The following is a 23,840-nucleotide window of genomic DNA, read 5'->3' as shown; positions in this document are numbered from 1 at the left end:
TGCCGTGAAGTAGGAAACACACTGTACGATTCAGTGTCTAATACGTCGTTTGGCGGCTGTGATTGTCTCCGACATTGTGTCAGACGCCGAATCATACCATGTCTCCTACTTTCGTTGCAATAGCAATTATATGAATGCTCCGGGCGCATTTTTGCTGTTGCGTCGTCTGTCGGGCGACGCTTTATTCACAGACGGCTCTAAAGGGCGGAGATAGTGTACACAACGTCACCACTCCCTCACTCGGGGGCGGGTGATTTGAATTGCGCTAAAGGTAACCACATCCTTTCAATGCAATTTTCTCTTAAAGTATTTTCTTAGCACGAAACAAGCGCTGTGACATTAACATTTCCCTTTAGTGTCCCTTTAAACACTACCAATCCAAATATAAATTTATTGGCTCTCCAAACACTTAGTAGTTGTAATCGTGTGAAGCAGACAGAAAAGAAAGAACGAATAGTTCAACCCAAAAAGAATAACAGCAAAAACTACAGCAACATTCCCAGTCAAGTCAAGCAAAGCAAGGTTGATCCCATCATTGTCGCGGTGTACTAGATTGCTCCCTTGGTTAATGTTCGTAGACAACTCTGAGGCTTCACACTGTTATATTGACAGTCCTACATTTCTTGCCACTACGTACCTGGAAGAGCCGCAGTGCCTCGTCAACATGCCACTCGGTAGCAAATGGCTGCAACTGCATCTTGGCCAGGGATTCAGCGATACGCACAATAGCCTCCAGCTGCCTGCAGAGGTAAACAAACCATATACACATACAGTTTACTATCAGCAGAACTTGAGTAGATTCAGAACTATTGCAGCATGCTGGCATATTGCAATGGTCTCGCCATTGCAGTGACATATCATCACTGAGAGCCAAGAAGTTGGTTTTTGTCACTTTAACCGAAAAAGTACAAAGTTACAGTACAAGCCGTTATAGTCAAACCTTTTTATAACAAACTCTACAGTTCTGTGAAAAGTGGTTGTTGTATCAGTTCATTCTATATGCACTCTCGCTTCAAAACACGCAAAAAATTAAGGACGCTGTAGCTGTCACCAGCAGTTACAATTCGACACCACTTTGGTCTGAAAATGAGTTTTTCAGTACCTTCATTATTGTTCTCGGCACTTTCCACATCTAACAGGAAGTTTCTGCTAAAAACATCATTTAAAGAACGAAATGCTGTGGTGTAGCTCCTTCGAAATGGGGTCCAGCCGGTTCTGATCACTTGCCATTTCGAAACCACAAGAGCACCCGCTGTCGATTTTTCTGAGAGCTTTATATGTTCTGCTATCAACGGGACACAAGTGAATTTCGCATATAATAGCAAAGCATTTGCAAAGGTCTTGCCATTACGACTGTGAGCCATGATGTTGTGTTTTTTAATTGCTTTGGCCGAAAAAGTGCTACGTTCGAAAAGTAGAGCACCATCGTGAACAATTATTTGAGAACTACGCAAAAAGAAGTGCTGCTGCCATAGCTTCCAAGGTAGGGTGCCTCGGTATTGAGGCACCCTATCTATCTGTCTACAGAATGAGGAAACGTAAATGACAACCCTTTGCACTGTGCTGCCTCTGGAAACGAGCCAGGAAGATGAGTGACTTTCGTTGCAGCTTCAGAAATCCACGCACAGTGCTTGCTCATCTTTGAGGTTGTACAGTAAACAACTCATTATTCGGCACTGATAATTTGCACATGCTTGATTAGCTGGACAGCCCCACACTAGCCCTGAAACACTTTTCTAACTAATCATGGAATGGCTTCCCTGTAAAAGGGTGTCATCTCATGAATGCCGTGCCATAAAAATGTTTCTAATTCTTCAACCATAAGGAGTTATCGTACTGATAGCCGGCTTTCTCTCTTTTTGTCTTCACTAGCATGCTTGAAGCTACACAGTGGAGAAGCCAAGAGGGCAAAGCCCCAATCAAAAGTTGAGTGTTGCAGTGGCAAAAACCTCATCACGTTGGCTCATGGCGGCCATGGTGGACTATGTTACTCAGCACACCGGTGCCATCTCGGAGGCCACCTGCAGCTGGCACAGCTATGTGCAGTCCAAGGATGAAATGATATTTTTATCTTTTTGAGATCACGGACATATATATTTTTCATTTATGCAACTCAACATTAACAATTTTGTATTACTGAGCATGCTCTCGCGATCACAAAATTAGCCAGCAGCATTGGTGGGCCAGTTGTTTTCGATGACACTGCATGACGGTATTGCGGAAGTGAGAGCAAGTGATTTTGCACTCTTTTTGACACAAGATTGTAAATTCCCTGCTGTATGCAGTACAGTACTATTTGGCTTACATGCTCACAGCAGCCTCTACGACAGATCGGTAATGCCCTCTTACTATGCTCAAAAAATGTTTCGGGCCCCTTTATAATGTATAAAGATGACCGAAATTTCGGACACCTTGCATTGCAATAATTCAAACTCTGCCTGTATGACCGTCTGCTAATATGGCCCGAGCCAAGCAGAAATAGCGATATTCTCGTTTTGAGACATCGCCGGCATGGTCGTCAGCCATGTTGCCAGCGCTCTGCAAAACCGAAACTAGTAAACTTTAGTCTATAGGGTAGCCATCAATGAGCATTCAGTGCATACATTGACTGTACTTTCGTCTATCTGTAGGGACAGCACGACAATGGTCGAGAGATGGGCAGGATTTTGTAGTAATGCCTTCCATTTGATTCCATGCCACTCATATTATTCACTGCTCATGGACGACTGATTTCATTGATAACGCATGGAGACAAAGCGTGAAAAAGGATAGCATAAAAGGCATTGTTAAAAAATCGTCACCACGGAATGTCTAGGACAAGAGCAAGCATGTGTGTGTGCAGCGACACTCACTGACAAACTTGAGTCGTATTCATGAACGATCACTTTCGAAAGACAATATTGTTTTCACGCGACTAGCACCGGATGTGTCTGCGGATGGCAGCGTTACCACACAGTGATAAAATAGCATGCTTGGCACTGTGGCAACAATGTCATCGCTCCAGATGCCAATGCATCTTGCATCATATAATTGCCCGAAATTAAAAGTACAGTAAAACCTCGTTAAACCGTACCCACTTAAACAGTAGTTTTGTTTTAAAAGTAGTAAAGTCAAATCCCCGACTCAGCGGCCATTGAACGTAATGTGTTTTGAATCCGCATAAACCGTACCAGCTTATTGCGTAAGTATCGGTTAACACCAAGTGTTTCAACTTTTCGCGGCACAAATACGGCGGCGCGTCGTCTCCATCTGGCGGCCCAGCAGAACAAGCCTCAGAGATCAGCACAACAGCCTCCAAGCGCCCTGTGCGTTTACGCATGAAGCCGCATCAACATCAAGATCATTTCGGCGCCGTGCCAGAGAGCGTTGTCAGTTGGTTCTTTATTCTATGGCGTTGTGCAAGCAAGAACACGCGTCATGCCGAAACTCGGATAAAAAAGACGCCAGATGCTTAGCATAGCAGAAAAATTAGACATTGTTCGTGCTGTCGAATGTGACGCAAAAAGTTGGCGCTGGCACGCGACATGGGTCTGCTGTTGACTACGGTGTGTGGCATTTGGAATGCGAAGAAGTTGCTCGGCAGCGCTGCGGCGACTGCAAAGAGATGTTGGCCATGAGGTCCGACTTTTCGCCATCGCTGCCTCTGTTGTTACCGAAGTGTCGCCTAGTGACAGTGATAAGGACGACATGGAAAGCGATAGCATGCACAATTCAGGCCCGACAGTGGCAGAAGCTGCGTGTTACGACAGCCTCATGAACGCAATCGTCACGATGAGAACAGCACCGCGCAATGAAAAGGTGCCTCACGACTTCTGAAACGCTACCGAGTCTGTGCACGGAGAATATGCAATGCCAACAAGGAATCTGCCATGTGAGTGTTTGCCGAGAAGAAGGGACTGGCTGAAAAGCTGGCTCACAGCTTCAGCAAATTTGAGGCCGCTGTCATCGCTGCTAGGCCAACGCGGCATCAAACAAAAATAACATGTTTGTCGCGCGAAGTAAAAAAAAATACTGCATGTTTTTTTCCCCTTTCATCGCACTCTCTCTGAGTTTTGTTTTTGACAGGTAAGTGGGTGATCTCATGCTATTTCGGTTAAGCAGTACTGCCGTTTAGTATGTACTTTTTCTGAGCTCCGGCCAACTAAGATTTACCAAAGTTTCACTGTATCTCCAAAAGTGAAGATTCAAGAATAGGGCACTTTTTTGGCCACTTGTGGAACAAAATCGCTTATTTTTAGACAAATTCGGTGTTTTGATTATTCAGACGTTTTGGCGATCCCTGTCAAATCCAAATTATCGTTCGGCCATTGTATCTTCCCCACAGTTGGACTGTAGGGGGCAACACCGGTGCTTGCCCAGTTAGGTTGCACTTTCGTGCTTCGAAACTCTGTGTATGTTCTCTTTTTGCCATGACAGGATTTCAAGTGTTTGTGACATGTGGCCACAGTTCATATCGGTGGAGTTGAAAAATCATAAATGCACTAAAATGTGGTAGTAAGAATGACCAACAAACTGTTATACTTGGAACTGTTATAAGTGGACTTTACTGTATAACCATAGCTCTTTATGGCCAATACATACAACAAATACACCCCGAGGCAAGAAGGTGATGTGTCAACAAGAGTCAATTATCTGGCTGCAGCGCTACATGCACACAATAGGGCATGGCGGCAGACAAAAAGAGCAGACGAGCAGTACAAGGTTGAGCCCCACCTGCCTTCTTACAACACGTGCAAACTTTAGTCAAGCCTCCCACACTGCTCGACGAAATGATGGTACTATGTGCTTACATAAATTAGCACTAAAAGACAAAACACAGAAAGAAAGGTGAACACAAGTGCTTTTCTATTTACAGCGGCGCTGTCTATGGCTAGGATGCCGGGATTTCTTCGTGGCCTAATGTCAACAAAAAACTATCATAATCTATGGCTCATACTCCCGTAAGGCGGAGGCTACAAGCACTTGGCAAATTGAAGCGAACAGTGCATATATTCTTTGGAATCATGCATACAACATACAGAACAACATGTGTTTCAGTAAAGAACTTGCTCAAAACAAGCATCCGAACCACATATTTGATGATAAGGCGTTCATGTGCCTACATGCAATGCGAAGCACATAGCACTCCCTGCATACATTTCTCAGTAAAGATTACTGTTATGCAATCTGTCACAGTGACAGCAGCTTGATTGTAGCATACAAAGCAAGGTGTGACATAACTAAATTTTCGTACATAAAAGAAGAACCCATCTAGCAATTGATTTGTGTTGCTCAGTGCTATGGGAAGGCCTTGTATAGTGAGGATTCCTGAAGAGCAGCGTGCCTACTAGACGCGGCGAATTTCTCTTCTCCCCAGTCCACTCTTTGTAGGTGTGCGAGGTAGCAGCGCAAGCCAAGTTGCAGTCTGTCGAAACTTCTTAGGCTAATAATTAGGTAAAGTAGATATGAATGTCGCCACGTGAATAATTTCAGCCCACATCACAATGGGTACTCGTTCTAGTTGTTTACAGCTTTGCTGTCCAACCACCTTCACAGTATGGATTGGAGACCATTTTTTTTATGTGTTGCATCTCATATATGGAGGAACAAAACAAAATAGGAGAGGCCCTGATGTCACGTTTCTGTCGCCGGAAGTGCAGCCATGTTGGTGTGCAATCTCCCTTTACGCCTCCAATCAGCCCAACAGAGCAGACAGGCGCGAGTTTTGAACTTGCATTGCTATGAGCCACCGGAAGTGTGTGCTGCCGACGCGCGTCACAACGAAGCCTATGAAACTTCTGTTGCAGTTTCAGTGAAGCAGATGCTCTCCTGTGCGTTCCCATGGCACACTGAAGAAGACGACAAAGACATGCGCCATTGTTGCTTGAGTGTCTGCTGCTGGCTGACACACATAGACTGACCCAAAACACAACTTTCAAACTTAAACACCACACTCCCATGTCAGCTTGTCTCACGAGCAGGATGTACTGCAGGAAAGACAGGGGCCAAAAATGTTATCGCACTTTTCAGAGGCTGGGAGCAGCAGCGAGAGTGTCAGGACCGCAGTTGCTATGCAACATTGATGATTGGCACACCAGCACCACTGCTCCTTTACGAAAAACACTACATGACTTCCGCCACCCTCTCTTCCAATAGATGTGGGTGAGCCAGGGCCTTTCCTATGCTTTCCACAAAAATCACTGAACAGATTTAACTGAAAAATTACCGTAAGAACCCATGTATAGTCCGAGGTTTTTTTGCAGATTTTGCCATGCGAAATTTTCGCCTCGCACTATATGCAGATTCCAACATTTTCAGCCCAAATTCGCAGTTCTGATTCCAGCATTACTCGGCGCTGTGATTGTCAGGTTCTAGCGCCATCATCAGGTGCTATTATACCCACGCGGACTTGTCAGCCACGCTGACTTCGCAAAGGCCACGCTTTGCATGATGCAAGTACCGCAAAAGCAGTATTCGGCTACTTTTTAAAGAAAAGTGATCGTAGCTGCCGAAACCATCGGCAACTGTGCCGGAGGGCGGCAGTTTTGTGTGAACAAGCACAGCATTCACGGGTGGAGGAAGCAAAATGAAGCCCTCTTTGCGTGCAGCGGCCTGAGAAGTTTTCGGGAACCGAAGAATGGAGTGTTTCCTGAAGTTGAACTGGACCTGACACTTCGTTCAAGAGCAACGAGCTGCGCACCTCAATGCCAACATTGAGCTACTGCAAGCAAAGGCAAGAGAGATTGCTAGAGGGAAATGTATTCCACGGACGGACTTCAAAGCAAGTAAGCACTGGGCATATCGTTTTATGTGGAGCGCTGGATTTTCTTTACATTGGCGCACGTTGATATTGCAGAAGCTGCCAGAAACTACGAAGAGCTTTTCCACATCACATGATTTCGCTGTGAAAGTTCGTTAACATTCAGCTAGACCAGATCGGCATTGATCAAATGCAAGTATATTTGGAGATGCCCTCGACACTAACGGTGCAGCAAAAAGGCTGCAGGTAAGTTTCTTTTAGGTCGAGTGGAAAAGAGAAGACGCAGGCGATCGCAGTGTTGTCCTGCATGGCAAACGGTCGCAATCTACCACCCTATGTGGTGTTCAAATGGAAGACTCTGCCGAAAGGAGACAAGTTCCCCAAAAGAATTGTCATCCACTGTCAAGAAAAAGGGTGGATTGACGAAGCACTTGTGCTTGATTGGATAAAGTCTGTGTGGTGCCGGTGGCTCGGAGCACTGCTGGGGCTCCTATCACTACTTGCCCTGGCCACGGGTTTTTACGGTATGCAAGACTGACTACCACAACAGTTAGTCCTCCTGATGCTCATACATGAGCAGAAACGGAATCCCAAAGTGCCAGCTGCCCTTTTCTCCCTGGTAGCTCTTCGGATCAATTAAAGTAATTTACAACAACTTGCACCTACACTGACCAAGGCTGAGGCACTCCATGCCGAAAACTGTGACGGTGGGTCACATCACATGCTGTACCATTCACGTTTGTAATTGGCATTTTCGTTTATCCTGTTATTTGGCCTTGATAGTCAGAAGCTAGTTAAAAGAATTCGTAGTTTAATTTGCATCCCAATGTCCAAATAAAACACAAACTAGAGTAGTGGTGACATAACACGATAAGACTTCAACCAGGTAATTGTTCCACCTGTAGTGCCTCTTTCAAGGTTTACAGTTTGTCACTAAGTTTAAGAGTCTACTGTCGCAAATAAACACAAGTATAAGGCAAACGATTTCTTGGGGAGACTGAACTAAGCAAGGCAAACAACTTTCCCCATAAATATAATTTTTTTTTTCTTGCATAACTATTGCTGTCGTGTCAATACACACATTGCATGTTAGTAAAAAGGTTTTAAAAAAGGAGAAAAAGAGGAAATTACCATGGATAATGCTTTAGCAATAAACTTTCCCCAACTGTAAGAGCCTCCTTAGGACAGCTAATTGTAATAAGGTGAAGCTGTAGAGAGCATGCTGACAATACCTGACGGTGATGGGTATGCTTGACTTTTTGACAGACTCCTGCTCATGTTCACGAGTTCCATTTCGCATCATGACATAGCGATTCTTGAGCTTCTCGGCAGCAGCAGCAGATAGCCTTGGCCCACACTTACTGCAAGAGTCAAGTATTGCAACTGTAACTTTGCTTCTTGAGATAGGGCTATAGAAAATCAAATCACTCATTCGTGACCAAGATTACAAATGGCTCACATTCAGCACATTGCTTCACATGAGCACGATTACTACACAGGATCATGCAAGACGAACAAGAGCTAAACACAAGGCAAAGCTGAACAACATTACGATGACCACTTGGACAAAAGAACACATTTGCAACTTGCAACAGAAGCACGAGATGGGCTAGTTGGTCTCTAACGCAATAAAGGAACAACAGATGCTATGCCCTGTATACTCTTTGCTGTCTGTGGGTACATCATTGCGCTTCTTCCTCCATCAAAGAGCAGTCGTTGGCATAATGTTTAGCATGATGTAGTGCGCAAATGTTCAGTACCTTGCCATCTCTGAAACTGCTAAACTTTGTAAGAATTTCAGCTGATTCACTTGCATTTGCAAGACAACCTTTTTTCCCAGAAATGTGGCGTTGCGGCCGCCATATTGAAACAGTAACTGAATCTATCAAGTAGAACTCTCGCTTGAGCTAGTTGGTTCATGCTTGAATCAATAAAGGCAAGGAGCAGAAGACCAGGACTCAAGAAGAAGAACACAAACGACAGGACCAGCACTTGATTGACTATCAGGCTCGCATATAAAGCGGGGAGGAGCGAGGAGGCTATGCTACATTCTGGGAAAAAACCTCTCCCTATATTTGAATAACTACAACAACCTACAGATTCAAAGTAGACATTAGTTTAGCTATTCAAAGAAAAAGCCAGAGCAAAAAGACTTACTCTCGGCAGAAGGAGATGTACTTCTTGAGCATGCTCAAGCTCAGCTCGCCTTCCTGCGTCTTTTCGGCAGTTGGCTCAGCGTTCATGTGGATACCAATCACGTGCTTGGCAAGTGCCTACAGTCATTAAAGAGAAAAAACACGGTTTGTGAGCGCGACTTATGTAATGAAGATTTAACAATTTTTTTAGAAGCGGGAGCAAGAAATTAATATTTATGTTGTGGGAAATCTAATACAATAACAGCCATGATGAATGAATGTCTATGCTGTGAGGAAGGCTTTTCATAAGCCAAAAGTGCTGATCACTTATGACAAGCTGAGGTCATCAACGGGAAGGAAGTAACAGCACAAAATGTTTGCCTAGATTCTTTTTTTTTTCTTTGTTAGATAGCTGTCTACTCGCAATCACAGTACGAGACCTCAATTCTTTGTACACATAACAAATCACGATTTTTACTCGTATTTAATTCTCACCACTATGTAGCTCCAATTTTCATAGTATGTTGAGGAGCCCTTGAAACCAAGCCCTAGGTTAAGAAGCTGCACTCCATTTGGTGCATGTATTGAACAATATTTTTTTGTTTTTTACAGCACCTAATTTGAAATGATGCATAACATTCACCAGTCAGCTGCTGGTATTTTAGTGCGTCTTTATTTGCTATTTCAAGTTTTCACACCCCCGAAAGCGTCGCATGTCTTACGCATTTCATGCATTTGTCAAAGGCAAAATCACGCCAGCATCTTCTGGTGAGTGTTCATCGCTTGCTGTCCCGCCAATCAACTTCCCTGAGAGGCTGTTGATCAACTTCGGCAACAAGATTGTCAAAGCCCACAAAAGAAGTGTTTGGAGCATTGACGCAGAAACCAAGCAAACCCATCTTGAAATCGCAACCATCAACATGTACAAACAAGTAAGCGAAATGAGTGCTGTGGCAGCTCTACTGACACCCATGTCGATAGCATGTCCAAGTCCTAACCGATGCCAGTGTCATATGGCTGCTTCGAGGCTTTGACACAGGCTGCGTTGCTCGCTGTTCAGAACTCAGTACATACCGGATAGGTATAAACATTGACCAATTCATGCCAAGTTAATTGCCTTTGCCTTCACTAAAGTAAAGAAGTTTTGCAAGGTTTGAGAAACCAAAACTGATGCTGAGCTCACCTGGGCTGCATTGTGTATGAATACAGTCTTATGCAGAAACTCTACCCCCATAGCTTTCACTTCATAGCCAAGCAATGTTGCCCACAAGTATAGCACCGGTTGTGTTGGCATCGATGGGCACTGTGGCGAACACGCTGTCTTCACACAATGCCAAGGTTGCTGTCACCCATCATTGCTTATGCATACTGTGTAAGTCACACAAAATCTCACTAAAGTGATTGTGTCCCCAAAAGTGAACTGAGAATACTGTCCCTGGTATGATTTAAGAGCTCTGTCATTAACTACATTATGCATCAAGGTTGGATGCCAAACTGCAAGCAACAAAAGTAACAGGTGTGCAGGAAATAGACATACAGAGTCTTTCTTCTCATCGTGGACGTCCTTCACGATGAAGATCATGTCAAAACGAGAAAGGATGGTGGGCATAAAGTCAATGTTCTCGTTTGCTTTCAAGTCGTCCCAGCGGCCAAACACGCTGTTGGCTGCCGCGAGCACCGAGCAGCGAGAATTAAGGGTTGTTGTGATGCCAGCCTGTAAAGCAAAAGCAAGTATCGCATTCACTATGTGCAGTAAATGACAGAGAAAGTAAATATGAAGTATCAAAAGTAGCAAATAATACATCAAGTGCCAAGAGTCTTGAGTGCAGGCTCTCAGGCTTAGTGCTAAAATTTAGACCTGTAAGACCTTGTTCAAATAGGCTTAAGTCTGAAGCACTGCTGACCTTGGCTATGGAGATGGTCTGTTGCTCCATGGCTTCGTGAATGGCTACTCGGTCGTCCTCTCGCATTTTGTCAAACTCGTCGATGCAGACAACACCCCCGTCTGCCAACACCATGGCACCACCTTCCATGACAAAGTTCCGCTGCAGCAAAAACATCCACCATTCACCATGATTTATCACGATGTGCACTGCAAATGTCTGTCAAGCGAATAGCCATGTAACTGGTCAGCAAAAAAGGTGGGCTTTTATTACTTACAGTAGCCGGATCCCTGATGACCGAAGCTGTCAGACCAGCAGCACTGCTACCTTTGCCGGAAGTGTACACCTGCATGAGCATTACGAGGCAGTGTAGACTTGGCATAGTGATCGTCACTTCGCATTTCGAGGTGAACTGCCCTGCAAGCTGCTACACTACAGTCGAACCCAGGTGCCAAAAAAAATTCAGAAATATTCAAGTGCCAAGAAAATTCCATTGTTATGAGTGGGTTATGACTGTTATTCAGGGAAAAAAAAAAGAACGCCAGCTGCTTTGCCTCACCCCCTTATTCTGCGCACCCTGCACGGCACACCTTAGTTACCCCCTTCCTCCGTCTCCCTTCCAACCATCTATGATGAGTGTAGTGCGCAAAACCACAGTGCTGTAGATGGCAAGAAGAAAAGAGGACAACAAAGAGTGCGCATGTGGGGATGTGAATCCCGTGCAAGGCAAAAGAAGACGACGTCAAAGAGCGTCACGCGCAAGAACACACAGCGCAAATAAGAAATAAAGGTAAAATGAACCAGTCATTGGAGAACTTGGAGCGCCCAAGAACCAATCATTGGAGAACACAGAGCTCCAAAGGTCACCAATCCTGGAGAGACACAAGGGCTAGAGCACAATAAAAAGGCGAAGCATGGGGTTGGAAGGCAGGTCACAGGGAAACCACAGGAGGTGGTCAGCCACTGGACTGGGCGTTGAAGACAAGCTGTTGGGTTGCGGGCCCGAGCCATCAAGCTGTCAGACGGCCGGGGCGACCAGAGCAGACTGTGAACCACTAGGCCTGTGGGCTCCAATGCTCATGGGACCTCAACTCTCCGGCTGAGAGCACGGCACCCACAAGAAGGGCAAACGGTGTTTAGTTTGAAATTTAAGCCCTTTCCGCAGTGCGTAGGGATGTAATACTTAGCAGACACGATCGTTAGCACGCGCTGTATGCACTGCACTTGTCAGCTCAAAATGGCCCGACCTGGTGAGGGGCCCTTTAAAATAAGAAATTTGTTTTTTTTGGTTGGACTAGTTTGGAGGTGACGTCTCTGAGAAAAGCTGGTTATGAAGGAGACTGGCATATTAAAATGATGTTCAATGATCATAGTTTGCGGTGCTACAAAAATAAGTGCTCTAGACTGACTTGGGCCAAAGTTATATCCTGTCAAACTTCAAAAGAAAGAACACTACTTCTTGAAATTTCTGTAATATTTGTTCATATTACAGTCTATAGTCCTGTTGCACTCTCTAATTGTCTAACTTTCAGCGAAAGAAAAAATTCTTGTGATATAGTAGAACCAGAGATATCACCACACCAAACCTGGAACACCATCAGAAATGCTGCTTGAGAAAACAAGGAAGCACATTTCACGAAATGTTCACAGTGATTATAGCAAAGGCAAAAAATCAATCAGGGATGATACAGGAGTCCAATCAAGCAAAAATAAATGCTCTACACTAACCTGCAGTAAAGGAACACAAAAAAGATATTTGGGTCAATTTTCAGCTCTAAAGAGTACATGTCCCTCTAATGGTGACTGCTCTTTAGTTGACATGAATGTAGCTTATAAAACAGGGCTAGTATGTTGCAGCAATTCCTTTTGCTTGATTCTATTCCTTTCTTAGCATCCATCACTTGCATGTCACAACTAGCTGATCCAGTCAGTAACAGAAGTGGAGTGGCATTCGGGCTGCTGACGAAGCGCGAAAAGAAAAAGAATTGGAGTAAAGACCTTTAAAATTTAATTCTGAGGTTTTCATAAGCGAAAACCATGATCTCATTATGAAGCACACCATAACGTAGACTACGGATTAATTTTGACCACCTGGGATTCTTTTAACGAGTACCTAAATCTAAGCACACGGGTGTTATTGCGTTTGGCCCCCATCTACTCTGGCTGCCGTGATCGAAACCATGACCTCAAGATCAGCAGCGCAATGACACAGCCACCAAGCTATGATAGAGGCTCAAAAGAATCGGAATAGAATCATTGCATTGTCCCAGACCAGAATTTGTGGACTATAGAATGGCTTTGATATGTACGAGCCATTTCCATAGCAGCAGCAGATGAATTAACTTTGCGAAACCCCATGCTTTTGGTACACAAGCTATCACTATAGAGAGTTCATTTTAATAGTCTTAAGTGGTTGTTCTATGCTTACAGCAATTGGAGCCACACGTTCCACAAACTTCAACAGCTGACTCTTGGCTGTGCCTGGGTCACCAAGAAGAAGCAAGTTGATGTCACCTCGCCGCCTCAGACCATCTGGAAGCCTGAACAAGAATGTTGAATCATTTGAGTCGGGTGCCCTGGGTACCAGCCCTTACACAACAAAGCCCCCACATTCTAGGATGGCAGAATCATCTTGCACAAGAGCAGGAGCTGCATGAAAGGCACTTCAGGCTTGCTACTAACATACAGGAAAATGTCGCATGCTGAGGCAAACACACTAAAAACATTCAAGAACCTCTCCGACAACATACAGTATTTGCACGATTCTAACGCGCACTTTTTTTTAATAAAAGATGTTTTCAAATTTGCATGTCGTCACAATCGTAATTCTACTAAAAATCAAAAATAAAACAGATTGTTACTGAAAAAAAAAAAAGATATCAATGCAAGGTAGCTAGTCACACTGCCATCAAACAGGTCATCTGAAGAAAGTAACGCTTGGAGACATCGCAAGGTAGGTCCATGGTGCGCGGAATGCCCTCCAGCAGACAGTAGTTGCGCGAGCATTCAAGAAGTGAGGCACTTGTGGTACAATGTGGTACAGTGTGGTACAATGTGCTGTTATTTCGTGGTGTTTGCCTGAATCACCATTTACTATATATAATCAGGCAAAGGAAATCACATCTCCCAAAATATTCTTTAAATTGAAAAGAAGGATATCTCCTGATGCAATGCTGCTGCGGTAAATCCACATGGCATTGCTTTCCACCATTATAGTGAGTCCCATCTCTACGAAAAAGGTTTGTCATCTCCAAACTGGGTCTTCTTCCAAGCACACAGCTGAAAGTCAGGAAAATTTGCTCTAAAGGAGCACTCACTCTTCCTATATCAAAGCTTGCTTTTTTTAAATTTCCAGTTTAAAGAGAAGCAAATCGCTGAATGAAACGTCTCACCTTTTCACAGAGCCACCGAAGAGCAGACAAGCAATGGCCTTCTTCACATCAGCAAAGCCATAGATGGAGGGTGCGATGCTGTTGGCAATGCGCTCGTAGATGTTGGGGCTGCTCGCCAGGTGGCGAAACATGTCCTCCTCATCAGGTGTCAGCATTGTGCCTCCAACTCTACCCGCGCCCTCTGTGTTCACAGCAATGCCCACGATTCGAAGGTATGGAGCGCGGATGCCAATGTTCGACTTCTCTTGAGGTCCTTTCTGAATATATTCAAGCATGGCACGACTCCCGTCAGTTCTTTAGAAGCCAGCAACTTGTCATTTAGGATGCAATGAACCCTATATATCTAAAAAAATATGCAAGAAAAGGGGTGATTGCCACAACTGCAGGTAGCTTCATAAAGTATGAAATTCAGTTCATTCCCAATCAAATAAAAATTCAAATCGAATTTAAATCGAAATCAAATAGAAATTGTCATCTACGTAACCTTCAATGATTTGTGTTTTGCACACTTCTGGGCCAAATATACCGATCTAAACAAAAAGAAAACATGAAATTAACAGGATGATGCAGACTTCATGTGATCAACAGTGGACAAACATAGGAAGCCTCATCCAATGTTTCCACAAGAGGACTTGTCTAAGTAGTACCGTGCTTACTCGAGTAAGTCCAACACCCACCTTTCGCGATCAATGTTTTGGGGGAAAAAAAATTATATATATATATATAATAAACATTTCCCAAAAGGATGGGAGTTTGAAAAAGATTGGTTTGGTGTATCAATTCATACCATGGCTAAATGTTTGAAAGTTGCCAAAACAACATTGATGGAGCCGATGAGGACCGTCTTCGGGAGTGTGCCGATGAGGTATTAAGCTCCAGTTACAGTGAACTGGTAGGATTAGGTAGTACTGTCTTAAGCGACATCGAAAGCAGGAGCAATGAAGAATGAAGGCGAACTTGTTCAGTGGTCCTGAATATTGAACAAATGTCTATTTTGCTAGTGTTCGCATTATTCTGTACATCATTTGCAGTATTTAGCAGGTGCAGTCAAGTGTCCGACTTGTGTAAGAGCCGCACCTTGCCAAGATTTGGAGAAAAAAAGTGCAGGTTTCACACTAGTAAATACGGCAGTTGTTGCTCTTATGAAGACCCTTATGAGTTCCCTTGTTGAAACATTGGCTCTAAGCTAAGCTTTCCCTCATTCATAAATGTTGAACAAATTATGCAAGATAAGCTCAAACAAACTGCACATCATTTAGCTCAGCACAATGCCAACAGATCTCTGGTTGCAAGCTAACTGCCCACCTTGGTTGAATGCCCAGTCTTCTTTATGGAGTAGACACCAATGGCGGTAATCCTGTTGCCTGGCACGACACGTTCACAGAGGTACCTGCAGCATCAGAACAGCATAGAACCAGTCAGAAATTACCACCACATACCGATCAAATATCTAAATCAATAGACTATCAAAACAAGCGAACAAGCATGCATTACAGTAGAAGCATCAATGACCACTTAACATCTATTCTGCAGTCCCATTCATTGGATGCTTATGTACAATCAGCTGTAACAATCGCCATATTGATTAAAATGTGTGATTTTCTTTTTACCCACAAGTATTGTCCATAAGTTGTGAAGCCAACTTATAAATAATGATTGTAGAAGGTTGAGTTATATAATCATGACTAGAGAGAGGCCAGAGGTGTTTCAATCAATTCAAATTGTGAGGTTTAACGTTGTGAAGCATCACAGTTGGCTATGGGGAATTTCGGAGTGTAGGGCTCTAGATTGATTATGATCACCTAGGGCTCTGTAACATGCGCGCTTTGTATGAAACGCAAGCATTTTTTTTTTTCATTGTGCTCCCGCTGGAATATAGCCAATGTGACTGGGAGTAAAAACCACAACCTCGTGCTTAGCAGCAGAATGACATAGCCACTGAGCCACCGCGGTTGAGCTAGAGGAGCCTCAAAGAGTACCCCCCTTTCAAAGCACATAACACAATGCCACACAGGAAGATGAGACAGTTAGCATCGAATGGCAATGACAAGCAAAAGGGTAACTTTCCCACCTATTACAACAAGTTGCGAACTTCACTCAATGCAAATTAAGATACATCATGGTATGCCACTGTAATATTGTCACATGCATGCTTTAAACAATAAGTGTCTACCTATGTCAAATTTTTTAAGTCCTCATCAAGGCCTTCAACTTGGAAGGGTAAAAGCGCACATTTGTGGTGAAGGGAAGTGCAAGAGACACGGTAAGTGTCAACCCTGTAATGCCCAATGTATCGCATATGCTACCCTAAATTTGATACCTTAAAATACTGATTTAGGCATGGCAAACAAACACACAGCCTATAGCAGTGTTCTTGGTATGCTGATGCGAGTTTTCAGTTGCGGATGCTTCAGCAAAACAAATGACTAATTAAGGAATAACTGTATTAATTAGGTTTTACCTCAAAACACATTTAAGTGTTTTTTTCCAGTACAAACACATTCTCCAAGGTCAGGAATGAAGGCTCTCTAATTTTCCTTGGCATGGAACTGTGTTTGGGCATTGCAGGGTTAATACGGTATAAATAAAAATGACATTGCAGAAGGCCGGCGTCGCTGAGCTATTCAGAAATTGCACCGTGGACAAGAACAACACAAGCTGCCCTGACTTTAAACTTAAGCCAGCAAGTTGAATCTTATACAAGCAATTATAAAGAGTGATCACAACACAACTCGTACCGTTCACAGTACAGCTGCAGGTGTCTAGGCATCTCGCCGTAGGGCACCTCCTCGGGGACCTCCTGCAGCTTGAGCACTTGGAAGTCGACACACTTGCACTTGTCGGGAACAATGAAGAATGGATCGATAGGACACTTGGGCTGCCCCGCACGATCACTGTAAAATAATGAGAAAAGCTGTTTCAGAACATCCTTGTTTATGTTATGTGGCGCTCACTTGGCAAACGCTGTATTGGAGTGATGCTGGATGTACAAAACGAAAATGCTATTGTAATACACTGTGCTACAAAATATCCTACAAAAATATTATTTTCCATTTCTGCATATTGCAGCAGTAAATTTCTGTTTAACTTTCACCAGCACATTTTAGCAGCACCATATATGCACAGCAGGCTTCAGTCGATATGAACTTGAAGGGATTTTGGAGATAAATGTTCACCTAAGTTCAGCTGAGCAAAAAGGAATTAAGCACTTAAAGGGACCCTGAAACGATTTTGGCGATTTTCTACAAACGTACTGAGTCGTTAGAGTAGGTTCTTCTGATCATTAATTGATGCATCTAAGTGCTCTGCGTAAAGCGTGTAATTTATTATAAGGTTTTAAAAATACCCATCGCTGCCGATCGCAGCGCACTGCTCGGCGGAATTTTAAGCCGCCCCTACCCATATGATGCAAATAACCCATATTACGTCACATGGGCGAGCTATCTGATTGGCTGACCAGGGCGCGTGGTCGATAATTTTTCCAACTTTATGGTGAACAAATGATGCTCGTAATAGTTGGAATGTTAGTTACTTTGTTTTTGTAAAAAGAAAATAACTTAAAGAGAATACATAAGAATAGGTTTTTAGTACACTTCAGCACTTCCGGCACACAGCAAGTGTCGTCTGCTTGTGTTACAACGTACTCCATTTTGAAGAGAGCTCCGCGGTCAGAGTCGGTCTCAGTCTTTTCGCGAGCACTATGATTCGACTTTGTTGCCTTGTGGACTGCAAACCTAGCGACCTGCAAACCGCGAGTCCAGTTTTAGGGCAAACGCAAGCGCAAGGGGACAGGGTCTGGCCGCTTGACTGTGCCGGGATGAGCCACGAGATGAGCAGAAGGGCAAATGTGTACGGTCTGCACGGTGCAGCCACCTGGTGGCACAGAGCTCAACCATACACAGTAGCAGCAACGAAGTGTATTTTTTGCTGCTGGTGTGTATTTTTCGCAGGAGTGTAATCATCAACACGTTGATTTATAAATGTTTAAAATGCTTTACACTTGGTTAGAGCAAATTAGCGCTTTGTTTGACTGGTTAAGCGCTGCGCCAGCAAGTGTCTGGACCGTGCAGACCGATCAGGCTGCTCACGTACGTCTACGCTAAAGTTCCTTCATCAGCTTGAGTTTATGCCTGCAGTCATTTGCCGAAATGACCAGCTTGCCTGTTTTTAGCGGAGTACCGGACACGTTCGGCGCTACGACAGAATGCTCGCAACGCACGCTGCTTCGATAGCTCTCGGTCGACGGCCAAGCGGCTAGCGGAGAGGTCTCGCGCGGGAGGGGGCGTGCTCCTAAACAACCGGAAGTGAGCGATGTGACGTCGCATCGTGACGCTGAACCAGTGAAGGCGGAGCTTAGCGCCGCTCGCTCGGCGAGCGAGTTGAGGAGGAAAAGCATAACTAGGGAGGAGGGTAACTTCTAATCGCTTGCAGCTCCATTAATACGTAACGCTTCACTTAAATTGTGGTGCGAATGTTCTACTTAAGCTGTACCCTATGCGCCTACAAAATTTGTCCGAACCGTTTCAGGGGCCCTTTAAGAAATCAGTCAAAGGTCACCTAATGTTTTTGGCGTTGTTGGGTCATATCTGGCCCATGCAACATAAGACACCACATCATAAAAACATCACCTGACTCTTCAGCCTATTGAAGAACTCAGCTTAACAAACCTTGACTTAAAAGAGTGACGCACCGGCTGCATTCAAGCATAGCTGTATTCATATAGAAGAACATTTTCTCTGCAACAGCTGCTTTGACAAGCTCATTTCAACAGAGCAGAGCAATCTTGCAGTAATTGCACCTGTTGCATCTGCGTGGCATGGCATAGCCTTCAAGGCCAGGCCTGATTGGCACGTGGGGCACAGTCTCTCGACAGGAACGACACTGCAGAGTGATGCTGGTTGCCTTGGCCTTAATTCCAGTGGCGGCGATCACAATGCCTGGTACTTTGACCAGCCTGGAAACTTGGTCAGACTGTAAGCATAAAGTGAACACAACAAAACAGTTATTCCCTTGAATTCTTGCACCAAGAAACATTGTAAAAATGGTACGAAACGTTGCATAGATAAATCCAGACTTAAATGGCTTTTCTGGCTGAACTGCTGTCTCACTGTGCTCAAATTTCGCGCAGATATGACATAATGCCGAGAATTTTATTTAAAGGGATACGGAACGAAAATTTGAAAAAGAAGAAATTGAACACATCAGTACTGCACTTTGAAGACACGATTTTGACACAGAGCAATCATAGTACGTATTTTTTTGTGGACGGCTGTATTTTCCGAGTTGCATGAGCGCGCACCAGCCACAAGCCAGCCTGCACAGGGCTGCCCACTAATGGGCATGACGTCGCGCTTAACCGTGGCAGCAGCATACAGACGCAGACTGCCAGCACTTGGCATAGCTTCGCTGATGTTCGCACACCTTGTTCTGTGCTATGCGAGCACCTACAGAGAGAATGAAGAATAAAAGGACAGGTTAACTAAATAGGAATATCTGGCTGGCTATTCTGCACTGAGGAAAAGGCTGACTAAAAGAGGAAGAAAGTATACCACCAGGCCGAGCACAGGCGAAGAAAGAAAAAGGCACACTGAAGAGTAATTGCTTTCACTTGCAAGCGCATAAGTATGCAAAGTGCTAAGGAAAGTGACAGCACGAGCGATGATGGTGACTCCAATATAAGCATAGGAGATACACGGTACAATTCTTCATCCAGCTTGAACCAGCACTGGATTGGATGCCAAATGAACAACAAATTGCCAGGAAATTGTCATCCAATGGCGGGAGGGATCAAACAGCAACAGCCAAGCACACTGCAGAATGTGCCTAATGTTGCCTGCCACATTGAAGGCGCCTTCGGCAGGCCTGTTCTTCACCAGTCTGATCACCCCGACCGAAGTGTTCGCATGAATCAATGCTCGCAGCAGCACAAAAATTGGCTACAGTTTGTTTTAGACATAAAATAGTAACTAATAGAATAAGGTTAGGTCGAAATTTCGCGCATTCTACAAACCACTGCCGAGATCGGGAGCCGTAGTGCGAGAGCATTTCACAGACATAGGTGCAAAATAAGTGCCAGGTCAAGTGAGGTGGAGTGCCAGGTCAATGAGGTAGAGCTGGATCGCAAGCACTGGCGAGCTCTGCCTACCAACCCTATCAGCCGAAGCTGTCACTTGATAGCACGCCGCTACAGTAGTGCCGTGTTTGTTTGCGCAGGCATGCTTTTATTGACAACGTTCGTGAAAAAAAAAGCAACATAGTCCCAAAAAGTTTGTTTTGCACCTGTTGACAAGTATGGGAAACCTTCCGACCGTACATGAAGAGGGCCGGGTCTAAGTGGAGTATGTGCCACTCACTTGTTTGCACACTTGTTCCATCCGTTCTGAATCCTTGCCATTTCTTTCAATTTGTACAGGCCGAGATGCAGGCTACTCGAGCGAGCGGGTGATGTTGATAGGAAAGAAGCGAGTGCAGCAGTGTGGCCTCCAAGAACACTTCAGTCGCACAGAACTATCTTGGAGGCCTCAGCAGCAGTATCCGGTAAGATGAATGTCACATCCTGTGTATTGCGGCGCAACCACTAGGTGCGGTAGTTTGACAAACTCATTAAATTCATAATTTTTGATCAATTTCTTTCCAAAAAATGTGTTGTGTTTGCCATTTTTAGCACCCATGCTTTCAATTGGGTTAAAATGTCGGTGGCAGAATTTTCATTCAGTATCCCTTTAACACTTTGCTCGGCTACAGTGCTCCAGTGTTTAATACAAAATAAAGCGGAAGCTCACACTGTCTGCAACAATGTCTGACCAAAGGAAATCTTAAACTTTTTTGTCAGTGGAAGCAGTGGTGGCATTATATAATCTGTTGCCCAGTGTGGAAAACTGCTTTGTAATTTGCCCTCTCCACAGTGCCAAGCTGAAAGCAGAACTGCCAAGGAAGCAAGTTTGGAGAGCTAGTTCACATTTACCACTGGAAAGCAGAGCTTCAGATGACACAAGCTTGCAATGTTGTTTTGTGTTTACCATATAAAGGCAAAGCTGCAGATGACACATGTTTGGCGAGTTGGTTTACGTTTGCTATTGGAAAGCAGAACTTCAGACAACACAAGTTTGCAAAGTTGGCTCATGTTTACCACTGCACAATATAACTGCAAACAATGCATGGACTTCTACATGTCTTTCTTTCTGGCACTGCACTGCCTGAAGCGCCCATTTCCCATGATCTCTGCTGTAAGTGGTTTTGCACCCCCGCAGTAGATCATGCCACTGTTCATTTACCTTGCTATTTTTTTATTCTGGTGTAAGTATTCAGGTGGAACAACTGTAGGGCTCACCTTGATCTCACGCATGGGGACAGGATGAGCTTCTGACTTCAGCAACACTTGTATGTCGGCAACGTCCTCCTCTCCTTCAGGCCGCGGTCTGGTTACCTCATCGGCGACATCCTTGGCAGCTTCTTCCAGCTGTTAAGAAGGAAGAGTTGTGGCCAACACTAATCAGGGCATCTTCATGCAAGCCTTCTAAGGTTTTCATACACTGATGTGAAAAGCAGTTCTTACCTTGTTACCATAAACTACCTTATATTTGTGAGGTTGCCTTTTTTTTGCTTTTTTTTCAAATGCAACGAGCGTCATCAAATTCAGTGCAATTTAGGCCGAGAAAAACTATTTTTGTGTTGCCGTGTATTTATATAAGGGCTCCCGAGGTAAAGCTGCCCTTTAATAGAGAGAAGAAAGTCTAACTATGACGTTAGCGGCACTGAATGACATCGTGCAGGCAAATCGCCGTACCTTCGTTAGAAAACAGTGCTCCGCAGATGTATTTACTAACAAGGCTGAACATACCAAGAAGCTCCCGACTATTCAGGCACAAAATTTTCTGTTATCTCTGCCGCACCAAGCATTGTGCAGTGTGCCATAAAATTCGAGAAAGTGCGCCTTTCAGTCAGAGGATGTACAGTTAAGAAAGCACTCAGGTATAAAGGCATTCTATTATGTGCACTTTTGAAATGCTAATTTCAGTTTTTCGTAAGAGGCCCACCAATTTCGACAGGGAGTAGCAGATGATTTGAAACCAATTTGGAGCGTGCTCACTTCACATTAATTATAAGAGCAATTCAAATAATCTTCCAAGTATTCAAAACCCCTTTATAAGAGGTCAAGAGACTTAAGTAAAAATCTTTTGACAGTATATGCTATGCTCTGTCAACAGCCAGTGGCTACCAAACAAGCATATGATAGAGCAATTTCAACATTCACCAGTGGCAAGTGTTCAGTTGGCTGCTTGCTCAGCTTGTCAGCAAGCACCTCGTCGAAGCTGGAGATGTCTTCCATCGCTACTTCCAGCCAGTACTGCCCCATGTTGTAGTGCTGCTTCAGCTGGTCTCTGCGAGCAGAAAATCCAAGGGAGAAGTGTTGACAATTGCCGTGAGCATCGTTTAGCGTGCCACAGCTTAACAGGAGCTCTTGAGGCTAGCATAACTAGCCAAGGCCACTGTTAGAATGCATGATACAGTGGCAATATTAAATGCACAATAGAGTATATATAGTGATCTAGCTATATTTTATTGTTTGCTTGTAGGATTTGCGGCACTTATATGTGTAATTATTACGCCAGAAAAGAGGGATCGCCGGTGCTAACAAGTAATAACAATAACAAAAGGAAGTACAGTCGGCCACGAAAGTTTACAGAACGCAAATTTACGAAGGAAACTGAATTCCTGAGAAGCCTGGTCACACAGCTTCGAATTCCAAGTTACAGTCTGCGGTTGCTTTTGCGACCTACATAGCGATCGATCAAATTGGAAGCGCCGTGCCTTAATATATATATATAGACAAAATTCACATTTGTCGTGGTACCCATGTCCCAGAAACTTTCGTGACCGCCTGTACGTGAGCCGGCGAAGTGCGCCTAAACTTCCGCACTGTAAAGCTAGTCAGGAAGGTGAATTTTGCACGTGCCGCTTCACTTAAGGAGAGCGTTTTCTTGACACATTTTCAGATAGGAGTAGAATACTGATGTCGTAGATTAACCTTGAACACACAAACACAGCAGTTTACATATACTCCATATCATATTAACCGCAAATAAAGACGGGGACAGTGGAAGAGTACAAAAAAAACGTTCTCTTCCGCTGTCCCCGTCTTTATTTGCGGTCAATATGATATGCAGTAAACACCAACTACGCCAAACTGTAGTTCTGTTACATATACTCAGCGGCAAAATTAAACGGCAGCCTACAGAAGCCCTGATCTTCACTGCATGAGTACCGCACCACCGTTGTCTCACACTTAAACAAGCACAGAAACGAACTAAGTTCTGAAATCGTGCAGCGCTGCAGCAACTGTCGTCCAATTTTATGTGGATCTCTCCAGCCTTTTCTGTGTGCAAAATACAGGCCGTAATTGGAGAGCGGGGACGCATGGCCGAATGGCCGATGAAGCCATAGTCAACTACCTGTAACGGTAGTTGAAGTTCCCTTCGTGGAATTGCCGCAAGAAATCGCGGAAGCGACGCTTGACGGCCTGCAGGTTGACCTGGCTGTCATCCTGAGTGTTCTCCGAGCTGAAGTTGTCGCTGAAAAAGACTCCACCATCGTCAAACCCAGCCATCGCCGCAAACTACAAGCACTACAAGTCTGGAGGATTCGCGCGAGAGCAGACAATGCACGCCCGGTTTTTGGCGCGAAAAACAAG

The 23,840-nt window shown here is 44.3% G+C and overlaps 1 protein-coding gene across 1 annotated transcript in view; it reads right to left on the bottom strand.

Annotated features, from left to right (window-relative positions):
• Mcm5 (Minichromosome maintenance 5) overlaps positions 1–23,840 on the bottom strand; it is a 27,400-nt gene extending 3,560 nt beyond the window's left edge. The window contains exons 1-14 of the mRNA XM_065434968.1: positions 23,602–23,840; positions 22,404–22,530; positions 21,480–21,608; positions 18,948–19,120; positions 16,888–17,043; positions 15,455–15,539; positions 14,150–14,406; positions 13,186–13,297; positions 11,035–11,103; positions 10,779–10,919; positions 10,412–10,588; positions 8,897–9,012; positions 7,972–8,100; positions 638–740 (exon numbers count right to left, since the gene is read on the bottom strand). Coding sequence (XP_065291040.1) covers positions 638–740; positions 7,972–8,100; positions 8,897–9,012; positions 10,412–10,588; positions 10,779–10,919; positions 11,035–11,103; positions 13,186–13,297; positions 14,150–14,406; positions 15,455–15,539; positions 16,888–17,043; positions 18,948–19,120; positions 21,480–21,608; positions 22,404–22,530; positions 23,602–23,756 — 1,929 coding nt within the window. The 5' untranslated portion in view covers positions 23,757–23,840. The remainder of the gene's footprint in view (positions 1–637; positions 741–7,971; positions 8,101–8,896; positions 9,013–10,411; positions 10,589–10,778; positions 10,920–11,034; positions 11,104–13,185; positions 13,298–14,149; positions 14,407–15,454; positions 15,540–16,887; positions 17,044–18,947; positions 19,121–21,479; positions 21,609–22,403; positions 22,531–23,601) is intronic.

The sequence above is a fragment of the Dermacentor albipictus genome, chromosome 7, assembly GCF_038994185.2.
Source record: "Dermacentor albipictus isolate Rhodes 1998 colony chromosome 7, USDA_Dalb.pri_finalv2, whole genome shotgun sequence".
Lineage (NCBI taxonomy): Eukaryota > Metazoa > Arthropoda > Arachnida > Ixodida > Ixodidae > Dermacentor > Dermacentor albipictus.
Note: the sequence above shows the minus strand (reverse complement) of the source record. Positions and strands in the feature narration are given on the sequence as shown.